We start from the raw sequence: 12,620 nt of genomic DNA on the forward strand, positions 1-12,620 counted from the left end.
TGAAGACAGCGAAGCAATGTGATAAAGTGAAAGCTGGGCTGCATAGAGAGAGGAGTAGCCAGTAAGAAAAAGGTGAGGCCTTTGTATAGGTCCTTGGTGAGGCCTCACCTGGAGTATTGTGTTCAGTTCTGCAGACCGTATTTCAAAGGAGACAGAGACAGGATGTAGGCGGTTCAGATAAGGGTGATCAAAATGGTGTGGGGTCTGTATCGGAAGACCTATGAGGAGAGAATGAAGAATCTGAATATGTGTACCCTGGAAGAGAGAAGGTGCAGTGGAGATATGATACAGACCTTCAGCTTAAAATGTTTCAGTGATGTATGGACTTCAAATCTTTTCCATTGGAAAGAAAATAGAACTAGGGGTCACAAAATGAAACTCCAGGAGGGACAACTCAGAACTAACATCAGGAAATATTTCTTCACAGAGAAGGTGGTAGAGGCCTAGAATGTCCTTCTGGAGGTGGCGAAGAAGAAAGCAGTCAAAGAATTCAAAGGGGCATGGCATAAACACTCTGGGGTCGATTTTAAAATGTTCACGCGCGCGTCCATGTGTGTGCGGTTCCCAGCGCACCCACACAGACAGGCTGATTTTATATCATGCGCACGGTTCCCAGCGCACGCGCACGGACAGGCTGATTTTATATCATGAGCGCGGTTCCCAGCGCACGCGCACGGACAGGCTGATTTTATATCATGCGCGCGGTTCCCAGCGCACGCGCACGGACAGGCTGATTTTATATCATGCGCGCGGTTCCCAGCGCACGGACAGGCTGATTTTATAACATGCTCGCGGTTCCCAGCGCACCCGCACGGACAGGCTGATTTTATATCATGCGCGCGGTTCCCAGCGCACGCGCACGGACAGGCTGATTTTATATCATGCGCGCTGTTCCCAGCGCACGCGCACGGACAGGCTGATTTTATAACATGCGCGCGGTTCCCAGCACACAGACACGGACAGGCTGATTTTATAACATGCGCGTGGTTCCCAGCACACAGACACGGACAGGCTGATTTTATAACATGCTCGCGGTTCCAGCCCACGCACATGGACAGGCTGATTTTATAACATGCGCGTGGTTCCCAGCACACAGACACGGACAGGCTGATTTTATAACATGCTCGCGGTTCCAGCCCACGCACATGGACAGGCTGATTTTATAACATCCGCGCGGTTCCCAGCGCACGCGCACGGATAGGCTGATTTTATAACATGCGCGTGGTTCCCAGCGCACGCGCACGGACAGGCTGATTTTATAACATGCGCGCGGTTCCCAGCGCACGCGCACGGACAGGCTGATTTTATAACATGCGCGCGGTTCCCAGCGCACAGACACGGACAGGCTGATTTTATATCATGCGCGCGGTTCCAGCCCATGCACATGGACAGGCTGATTTTATAACATGCGCGCGGTTCCCAGCACACAGACACGGACAGGCTGATTTTATAACATGCGCGCGGTTCCCAGCGCACGCGCACGGACAGGCTGATTTTATAACATGCGCGTGGTTCCCAGCCCACGCACATGGACAGGCTGATTTTATAACATGCGCGCGGTTCCCAGCGCACAGACACGGACAGGCTGATTTTATAACATGCGCGTGGTTCCCAGCGCACGGACAGGCTGATTTTATAACATGCGCGTGGTTCCCAGCACACAGACACGGACAGGCTGATTTTATAACATGCGCGCGGTTCCCAGCACACAGACACGGACAGGCTGATTTTATAACATGCGCGCGGTTCCAGCCCACGCACATGGACAGGCTGATTTTATAACATGCGCATGTTACAAAATATGATATCCGTGCACACATGCATGCCTGATTTTATAATCAGTACATGCATGTGCGCCAGATTCCCCACTCGCCCGCGCGGGGGGAGGGGGAATTTTTCTGTTACGTGCAGCAACGCGTTTGGCCTTTTTCCCAGGTCCCTTCCCTATACCCCTACCTAACCTTTCTCCCTTTTCCCCTCTAATCCTTGACCCCTAACCCCTACCTATCTACCCAATTTTTTTTTTTAACTTACCTGTTCTTTTGGAGCAGAAGTTACGCGCGCCGGCTGTCTGCGCACACTTCCCCAAAATAGGCCCTAATGGCCTCTGTCCCAGCAAGCGTCATCCCTGCCCCATCCAGATTGTGTTCCCGGCCCACCCCTGTTTGTTGGCGCGGCATGGGTGCACAAATCCCTCTTGTACCAAGTAAGCCGGGGGATTTTAAAAGGGGCACACACCCATGCCATTCCCAATTTATCAGTTTGTCCACCAGTTTACCCAGTTAACAGCTAAGTCCTCCAGGCTCTCCTGGTTTGATAGCCCTCACACTCCCCAGTTACGCCAGATCCTTTAAACCCCTCAGAAATGTCTCAGTCCTTTTTAACAGAATGCTGCTTCCACTCCTAAATGTCCTGTGACTCCTGCGTGCTCCTGTATCCACTTGCCTAACTCTGCATGTATGTCAGAGGAAATATGGAGAGTTGCATTCTCAGATCAAGTAAGTGACCTTTGCAAGTTCAAAATTATAAAACTTAGAATTAAACTTTAACCTTAAAGTAGAATGCAGAATTAATTCAAACTCTATTTTCCCAAAACAAACTATTGTAAACTTAGAATTATATACTAACCTTGAACTAGCTCACACAATTCATTTAAGCTCTGTCTATTTTGCAAGAAAACAAATAAACACAATTATAAACTCATAATTAAATGGTAACCTTAAACTAGTGTGCAAGATTTAAGCATTCTATCACAGCAAATCCAACTTATCACCTGCAAATACAGGTTCTGCTGTCAGCTCAATGACACCTTCAATACTGAAACAAATTCTTTTATAACTTTTTCTTTATTGAAATTTTCAAAAACATTGTTTCCAAAATACAATCTTCAGAAACAGACGAAGCTCACAAAGGCAACAACAATGTATAAGGAAAAGAAAAAAAAATAGAGCTTCAATATAATCAGACCTCAAAAGGGGAGCAAAAGAAGAAATATTTAAAATAATAGCCTATTTAAAAAAGGCCCTGCGTAAAGCCCCGGGACGCGTGTAAGTCCAGGGGCTTCACAAAAGGGGCGGTCCGGGGGCGGGGCCTGGGCTTGGCCAGAGGCCTCCGCACCGCCGCTGGGCCGGGGATCACGCGCCAGCAGTCATCTGTGCATCAGTAACACTAGGGGAAGGCCTATGTTGTAGGAATTCCTCTGTGAAGGCTCAAAGAAATTAACAAACCATACTTGACCCCCTCAAATTTTATTGTACATTTACATGGGAACTGTAAAATAAAACTTGCACTCAAACCCTGGGCTGTAACTCTTTTCTGAAGAAATAATTTCCTTCTAGACTGTGTTGCCTTAGTAACGTCAAGACATATTGCAATGTTTTGCCCAAGACGTTTCTTATCTTACAAAGGGAAGAACAATTTAAGATTCCAGATATTGTCTGACTCTAAAACAAGATTAACCAGAAATGTTGCTCTGTCTTTGATGTCTTTTTGTGATTCTTCTAAAAAGACTGACAAATCATATACTTTATTCAATGCCCCTGGGGGAGAAACTCTGCCCCTAGATACTGGCAAATAATACAGTTTTACTAAAGGAGGGACAGACTAAGCAATTCCAGGGGAGACAACAAAGTACGCTTAAGAAAATGAAAATTAGTACATCTAGAATTATTTTCCAGGTTTTACAGTTTTCGATATATAATATGAGTATCTTTTATCAGAACTAAATCTGATTCTCATAATTTCAGAAGAATTTTCTAATTCCTTTAACTTCTCATCCCGTTCCTTTAATTGCTGAGACTTCATCAGACTTAGCAGTTAACCCATTAACCGAAGAAATCATTTTGTCCATTTTGGTTGGCAAGTTTTTTTAGGCCAATGAGAGCTGACCAATGTGTTTCTAAAGTTATTTCAGTGGTTTTAATCACCACCTGATCAACAGATGTAGAGGCATAGTCTTTGATCTCTTAGGCGTAGATTTTCAAACCCTGGCGCGCTTAAATTCCAGGGTTTACTTGCGTGGCCGGGCCTTACAAGCGCCAGGCCAATTTTCAAATAGCCTAGCCATGCGCAGAAACCCCGGGATGCGTGTAGGTCCGGGGGCAGGGTGATTGTGCTGAGGAATATGCCTGGAGGGTTGAGACTGTGCAGGAACTCGACAGGGTAATGTACCGCATCGTTGACTTTGACGACCGAGCCCACAGACTTATGTTTTTGTTTCTGAGATGAACGCCTGCAGGAGTGTGTCATTTATAGAGTTTGTCGTGTCATTTTTAGAAATTAAAATTGCCCTCTCTCTAAATCACGATGTGTCCTTCATGTGGATGTTTTGAAGATCTGGGTATACCTTTTGTGTAAGACTTTTCAAATCTGTGACCAGGTGACATAGATTTGCCGGCAGTTTCACTTTGCCATCTTGTTCATGGAGTGTACCATCTCCTATAGCCAAAAGAAGGTGTGAAAACTTTCCTGCCTTGACATCGCCTGTCAGGTGCACCCTCATGTTCACTCTCAAGGACGGGACTTTCACTATGGGCCACAGGTAAGAGGACTTGAAAGAGGCTTTAACTTCATCGGCACGGGTCCCCCGTGGAACAACTGGCAGAGTCTGTCTGAAGTCCCCGGCGAGCAGTACTGTCAACCCTCCCATGAGGCTGTTGTTGTTTCGGATGTCTGGGAGCATACTTGTGCCATGTTGCTCTGCTTGGAGATGTTGCACAGAGGTGTTTCGGTGTTATTGAGATTGAGAGGAAGCTTGAAGGCAGAGTGTGTCTTCTGTCCACCTTCCAGAAGTGTCGCTGTGATGCCAGAAGAAACCACAGCAATGGCAATGTTTGAGTCTCTTCATACCCTGGCAAGCAACAGGTTGATGAGGAATGTTTTACCAGTATTTCCTGGAGCGTCTAGGAAAAAGATTTGGCCACTTTGACAGTGAACGCTGGTCATGACTTCATGATAGATGTTCCTCTGCTCGGTATTCAGCCTTGGCTCATTGTTGTCAACTGTCTTGGCCAGATCACAGATGTTGTAAGCCAGCTCTCTGAAATAGTCGGTGTTAGCTGCAGCGTGTTCGTGTTCATCTGATGGTGCAGGCAAGTCGTACTTGTGAAGAGGTTGACCTCCTATAGCCAGTAGACTATCCTGAAGGAAGGTGAGGCATTTGTTATAGATTATTGACGACCGTTCTTGGACATCGTCTTGCAGAGATTCCCTCTGAAGCTGCCTACAAATATCCTCTGAAAGACTTTTATGTTTTTCCCATAGTGGTAAGGGGTTTGCCATTTGACAGAACACCAACATAATAGCGAAGAGCTGACGGATCCTAGGTGGTGAATGTGAGAGTGCAGCTTCCTGGACAGGCAGACTGGAATGTGGGTTGTAGCACACCAGCGACAGTTTTAAGATATTGAAAGGACGTGGGCCCTCTGATCTCATGAAGCAAGAGTCTGAGATGATAGAATTCCAAATTGTTTGGGTGGACTGTGTACACTCTGCCAAGAACTTGGTCCTTTTTCACTCCTGGGTAGCCTGGTATGTGCTGTCCCTGTTTCCTCCTAACAAATTGGTTATTTTTCCAAATGTAGTAGGCTGGAACCTATATCTAATTTGAGGCATGCGGTACCTTTTGATGTCTCCGTGGCAGGAAGCATGACCACGAGCATGATCCAATAACATCTCATGGCTGGGTTTAAAGGCCCCAGCCATGTTCTCTTCCTTGCCTCAGCAAAGGGTTGATTTGCTTACTAGTGTGTGTTGCTTTTCCTTGTCTTGTTCATCCCTCATCCAAGCCTACCTCCAAGCCTGCCGACCAGCAGAAACAAAATCAAAAGTTTTCCATGAAGATAACGTTAAATTTTCATCACTATGTTATTATTTATATTCAAATTGTTTGGCAAAAGAGCATTAAATTTGGTTTGGAAAAAAATCTGCAAAATCTTGGGATGATGGTTCCATTATCTCAAATTTCATGTGAAATAGATTTTAAAACATTATTAATAACGGGGTCAATTTTAAAAAACGTGCATGGATGTCCATGTGTGCACGTCGGCATACATACGTTATAAAATATGATTCTCGCGCGCACATGGGTGCCGGATTTTAATGTTCGCATGCATATGTGCGGGCGGGTGGCCTCTCCCGCATGCAATGGGGGGATTTTAAAAGCATACATGCGGCGACACAGTAGGGCCTTCCCCAGTTCCCTGTATTTGATTGGTAACCAGTGAAGGTTCTGAAGGATGGGGGTGATGTGTTCTCTTATTTTAGCGTTGGTGAGGAGCCTGGCTGCCGCGTTCTGGACCATCTGTAGAGGCTTGATGGTGTTAGTGAGGAGTCCCAGAAGGAGGGATTTGCAGTAATCAATTTTGGACAGGATGATAGATTGGAGCACCAGGCGGAAGTCTCGGAGGTTTAGGAGTGGTTTTTCACTCCTGGGTAGGAGTGAAAAACCTCCTACCCAGGAGTGCAGTTTGAAAAAGCATTCTTTGGTGGTGTTATTTATGAATTTTTTTAAGTTAAACTGGTTGTCCAGCAGAACGCCTAGGTCTTTCACATGTGGTGAGTGATTAACTGATGTTTTGGCTAATTGGGAAGAACTTGGGGAGTTGAGAAGGACTTTGTTGTTATCGTGAGCTATGAGAAGGATCTCCGTCTTGGTGTTGAGGACGAGGATGAGGCTGGTAAGAAGTAGGTTGATTGATGGGAGGCAGCTATTCCAATGGGACCAAGTTTTGTGAAGATACTCTGTGATCGGGATGAGAATCTGGATGTTGTCCGCATAGAAGTAGTGACTTAACTTTAGGTTAGACAGTAACTGGCAGAGCGGAAGAAGGTAGATGTTGAATAACGTAGGTAAGAGGGATGATCCCTGTGGGACTCTCAGGTTGGATCTGACTGGGTGCGATTCTTTATTGTTGATCCTCACCTTGAAGAACCTTGAAGATTAAAGATGAAGTTAGGGATCGGGCAGTGTCACTTTCTCTATTAGATTTCTGTTTATCCCATTCCTCTTTAAATTGGTCTTTGTCAATATGAGAACAAACCTGCCTTGATACCTTCTGCATCCAATTAACATTTTGCTGCTGTTTCAAACAGAAGGAAAATTTAATTAAAGCTCATCAACTACATTTTGTTGCAGATATTCGTTGGGTAGCAATAAATACTCTGGAATATGTTCTGTTTATGCGTCAGGACTATAACTAATTGGGAAAGTTGCAAAGATGATTAGAGCTGAAAAATCCTGAAACACACCAATAGGGCAGCTATCGCAATGTAAGTTTAGGTCGCCTATAGAAAGATTCTTATTAGAGCGTACCTGAGAAGCACATACAAGAAACTGCAATTATATAGAGATCTTTTGCCAAAACATTGAGATGACAATAAAGCAAGCATAACAACCAATCACTCAACTTAATTACAGTGCTGTCGAATTAACTAGCTATATCTATCAAAATCTGCTTCAAAGGAATGTTAATTCTATAGGTTAAAACCACTCCACCATCTCTTCTATTTTGTCTTGCATTATGTAAGTAACTGAAACCACTGGGACATATTAACTGCAGAAAAGATGAGTTGGCATCCGTGTACCAACTCTCTGTAACGAATAAAAAAATCTAATTGAAAATTTATTAAGAATTGAAAGCAATGTCTGTTTTAGATTTTAAAGAACAAATGTTAACATGAGCTGGAGAAAAAGAGTCAGACTATAGCTTTAAATTATTATTCTGAGCCGTAGGAATACGAGGAGGAATTTTAAAAAACTGAGGTCATGGAGTAGTCTTATTTGTTGCACTATAGCAGCCCTGTTTACAAAGAAGCCCTCATGAAACATAAAGTCAGTCCAAATGAAAGTCTAAGTGAAGGGACAGGGCCCTTTGCCGTGGCCCTTAGTTGGTGGCCCAGTGGCCTGCCATCAATGATGTCATGGGAGTGGGTGGAGCTACCCGACTCTGGCTCCTGGCAGGTAAACGGAAAAGAAAGTAAAGGTACAGCATGAGGGTCTGGTTCTTAGATTAGCAAATATTGTATAGATTGCTACATAGTCAGTGCGGAACATGTATCCATCCGGCAGGCTTACACATCAGCGTACATCATTTAAAACCTAAAATCAGAACCCTATTCATGGGGTAATTTTTATGTATTCTGAGCATATACAGGTGTCCACAAAGGTTGTACTTTTTACTGTGGGTTAAAGTAAAAGGAATGGGATTAGGTTAGGCTAATGTAATTTTGAAATCCCACTTTGCACTGGCTCTCTACCTAATTTTCAAAGAGAAATTCTGCAGGGAGTTATACGCCTAATTTTCAAAGTGAGCACATGTTCGCACGTTGCCTTCGAAAATGATCCCACAAAAACTACCTACTTTGTGCAGGGGAAGCTTTTGGGAAATTCATGCACAGACTTTCCAAGATCAAAGTATGCTTGTAAAATCAAACCCTGCCCAGGCTTCGCCACCTGCATTGCCTCTCCACGATGCACAAATCATCGCCCAGGCAGCCTTCAAAAGAGCCATTTCTGAGGGTAAAGCACTATTGTGCCCCCCAAAGTCCTTTCAAAATGACCCTCCCTGTGTTCATCTGTGAGGGAAATCCTTGCAGTTTGCACCACTGAAATATTTCTAGTGACCTTTTTAAAAACAGCAAAAAAAAAAAGATTTCATCCCAATACAATTAAAGCAAATGATTCCCAACTCTGGGACGGTATTTATGATTGTCTTCTCTTGCAGTCTGTGTGCACATGGTGTGCCTGTCCAGGAATGATGAGGAACAGATTGCTGAGGAAGCAGTTCATTGTGCGTCTTCTCTAACTCTTTCTTTCAGGTTCATATGGAGGACTGTAAATCCCCGAAATAAACCCTCAGGCCCCCTGCTCGTGGCGACCTTCTGGCCTGAAGTGTCAGAAAAAATCGATGCTGTCTATGAGGACCCCCAGGAAGAGAAAACCGTCATTTTTGCAGGTAAAAGTTTTCATGCTATATAAATGTTTTGTATGTTAGATCTTTTACAAAAATTAGTTCTTTTGAAGGAAAGATTTTTAAAAAATCTTTTGTTGTAACCAAAACTCTTCTCTTTAAAAGTAATTTCAGTTTCATGTGCAGTAAAATGTCAGGAGGACATTAGTAGTCCTGAATACTTTCATTTTGTTGGAGGCACTTTTCAAAAGAGTTCTAGCTGCTTAATTACAGAGAGGATATTAAAGAAGGCTCTTTCCTTGGGTGAAATTGACATTTACCTACAGAAATTGGGTCTTTCTTCTTGTGCAATACCCTCAAGTAAAAATACGCATGGTGCTAAACCACGAACATACTTTTACCCACAGAATGAAATGCAGTCTGAGGGGGAGGAGATGGGGAAAATGCATATAGTTTGTAAAATCAAACAATCTCTTTTGGTAGTTTTTCTGGGGGTAAAGCCCTGTGTGGACGTTTGCTTTGATTACTGGGTACAATTGCCGGCAGACTATGTACCAATGTGGGTAATACTGATTATTATCCCCAGAGTTTGGTATCTAGGTCCTTTGCCCTAAGGATGTGTCTCCAGGAGCACGTGCCAAGGAAGGAAGGGTTAGGACTATCATTCAGTCATTAGCAATGTAGGTAGCTGGGTGGTGGGTGGGCTGGTAGTACCTGAAGATTGGAGGGCTAACAATGTAAATTTTTAAAAAGGGTTCAAAGGAGGATTGGAAACTACAGATCAGTGAGCCTGACATCCATGCCAGACAAAATGGTAGAAACTCTCATAAAGAGCAAAATTACTGAACCTATAGTCATAGTTTTATGGGACAAAGCCAACATGGATTTAGCCAAGAGACATCTTGCCTTACCAATAGGCTACACTTTTTTGAAGACGTAAATATAGATATAATTTATCTGGATTTCAATAAAGCTTTTAACAAAGTCACTCATGCGAGACTTCTGAGGAAATTGAAAAGTCATGGGAAAGGAGGCAGTGTCCTAATGTAGATTGGTAACTGGATAAAAACAGCAGGAAACAGACTCTAGGGATATGCATTTGTTTGGAACAAATAGGTAAAATGCAACAAATTAGTCCATGTTCATTTAATTTGTGGACCCCCAAAATGAATGGAGAGTGCCATGAATTTAAACAAAAATGTTCATCTCATTTGCTTATGTTTCCCATTCCAGTCTAAAGCACATTTAAATCTATGGCTGTGTTGATCAAACAACAGGTATAGGCAAGGTCTAACTGGTAACTATAGCAATCAACTCTTGCCAGTGTGACATAACACCCTACTGGAAGCCAAGACAGGACAAGCTGACAAGGAGACCAGATGGAGGACAAATCATGGTGAAGCATCTTTTTAAAGTAGCCTATAGAGGCCATGTGGATCACGTGATGTCCTCCCATTGAAAACTATGGGGCAGATTTTCAAGGATTTACGCGCGTAGGGGGATTACGCATGCTGGACCTATTTTCAAAAGGCCCGGCAGCATGTGTAAAGACCCAGGATGCGTGTAAGTCCCGGGGCTTGGGAAGAGGGGCAGGGTGTGGGTGGGGCATGGGCAATCCAGGGACGGGGTCAGCTGCTCCTGGCACAGCGGCCATTTGCCACTGTGTCAGAGATCGTGTGCCTGCAATCGGCCGGCGTGCGCAAAAGGTAAAATAAAGATCAGGGGGGTGTTAGTGTAGGGCTAGGAGGGGAAGGTTAGGGGAAGGGGTGGGAAGGTCAGGCTCTGGGGAAGGGAACGGGGGAAGACAGCGCGGCTCGGCACATGCAAGGTGCATAATTGTGCACCCCCTTGCGCGCGCCAACCCTTGATTTTATAACTTGCACGCACCTGCGCGCGCAAGTAATAAAATTGGGTGTACATATGTGCGCGCACCTTTTTAAAATCTACCCCAATGAGCATATGCAAGAAAGTCTCTATTTGCTGTCTGGCAATTGGCAGAGAAGTATCTCTTTCCAGAAGTTCTGTCAGAGTTGAAAAAAAGCTTTTAAAAAATGTAGTCTTGACATTTATGAAGTGCTGTTTCTGATATTCTTTTGTTGTAGTGATCTCTCATTCTAGGTGTCAGAAACAGAGAAGTAGTAGCACTGCTTTCTGTATTCACTGGAGGCAGGGCAGGAGTGATTTTTTTGTTTCTGTCTGACATAGCACAATGCAGGTTAGCAGCAGACATATTAAAGTGATGAAGTGATTTGCCAGGGTTCTGTTTTAAACAGAGTTTGTGTGTGGAAAACAAGTCAGCAGTACACACATATATACTGTGTGTGTGACAGACTATGGTACTATGAATTGGGCACAGTATCAATAAATTCCTTTATGATAAAAAAAATCTCCAGTAGGCACTTAAAATGCCATCATGCCACTGTGAGGAAAGGGCAAAGGACTTGCTGCGGAGCCAGCTCAGCCTAATAGTAGCAATGAGAAAAACAGCAGTCTTGTCCCTAAATTGAAAAGAGACTTTTTTTAGCTGCAAAATGCCACCAGTGGAAGCCAACTCAAGCCAGATGAAATTGAAATTTGGAGAACACGTGCCACCGCTGCCTGTTCCTCTCCCTCTTGTTTTGAAATAGGGCCAAAGGGCAGAAGATCCGTCTAAGGCTGGCATTAGCAGGTCAGAGGCAGGGGCAGAGTCAGTGGAAGTTCAAATCCAAAACCAGCAGTGCACTTCTCTATGGTTATTTCTCGGGTAATGGAGACAGTATTTTCAACAACTGATTCTGAGGAAGAATCTTATCTAGGATTCTCTGAATCAGAATTTGAAGAGCCAGTAGCTGAAAAAAATTTAGGAGGAGATAACACTGAAGTTGTTGACAATCCCCCCAGGAAGAGCAAGCAAGTGAAAATAGAGAGTGTAAGCAATGCTCCTAGCATTTTGCCTCATATTCTACCCTCAACCTCAATTCCAGTGCCAACCTCAGCCCCCAAGGATGCAGAGAAGAGATTACATAAGACTTCCCTGGACAAGAATCATTTTAAAATGAGGGAGGACCCACATTTTGCCTAGCATTTTCACTGCAGGCAGTCAAGGGAAGATACTGAGGCATCTGACAAATGCTGGTAGGCAGCATCACTTGCAAAAGCAGTACCCACTAGCACTGGCATTGGGGGAAGTTGGCATTACTAGCATGAGGACCCCCTCTGCCACTCAACACAAACGTCAGAGGAAAGGAATTGAAAAGGAAAAGTCGTTTCCCCAAGCTGATCTAACAGAACTTTCCACTAAACAAACTCTTCTGCCATGCATCTAAACTGGCAACCCATCGTAGAAGAAATGGGGTGGTATATATTCCATACCGCTGTCCCAGGGCAAGAGGCAGGCAGAATCAAAAGTTGTAAGAAGGTGCTTTAGGGAAATGACTAGCTCCTGCAGGGAATGGAGAATCTGGAATGTAAGTGTATGCTGCATGCTAGCCCCTAGTTAAAAAGTGAACTATATTTAATAGACTTGTTATCTCCACCCTGTACACCATAGAAACATGAGGGCAGAAAAAGACCATATAGCCCATCTAGCCTGCCCATCTGCCCAATCAATTTAGCTGTATAATTCCTGTTACTTCCAGAGAAATCAGGGCAGATGGCTCGCCATCCAGTATCTGATGGCACTGTTGCCAAAGGGAATTGGGGTATTCCAGATACCCACTAAACAAAGTAAAG

At 44.2% G+C, this 12,620-nt stretch overlaps 1 protein-coding gene across 1 annotated transcript in view; it reads left to right on the forward strand.

The window, feature by feature from the left end:
• The window catches only part of MMP2 (matrix metallopeptidase 2), a 93,223-nt gene that overhangs the window by 66,838 nt on the left and 13,765 nt on the right, over positions 1–12,620 (forward strand). Inside the window, 1 exon segment of the mRNA XM_029608576.1 lies at positions 8,818–8,954. Coding sequence (XP_029464436.1) covers positions 8,818–8,954 — 137 coding nt within the window.

The sequence above is a fragment of the Rhinatrema bivittatum genome, chromosome 7, assembly GCF_901001135.1.
Source record: "Rhinatrema bivittatum chromosome 7, aRhiBiv1.1, whole genome shotgun sequence".
Lineage (NCBI taxonomy): Eukaryota > Metazoa > Chordata > Amphibia > Gymnophiona > Rhinatrematidae > Rhinatrema > Rhinatrema bivittatum.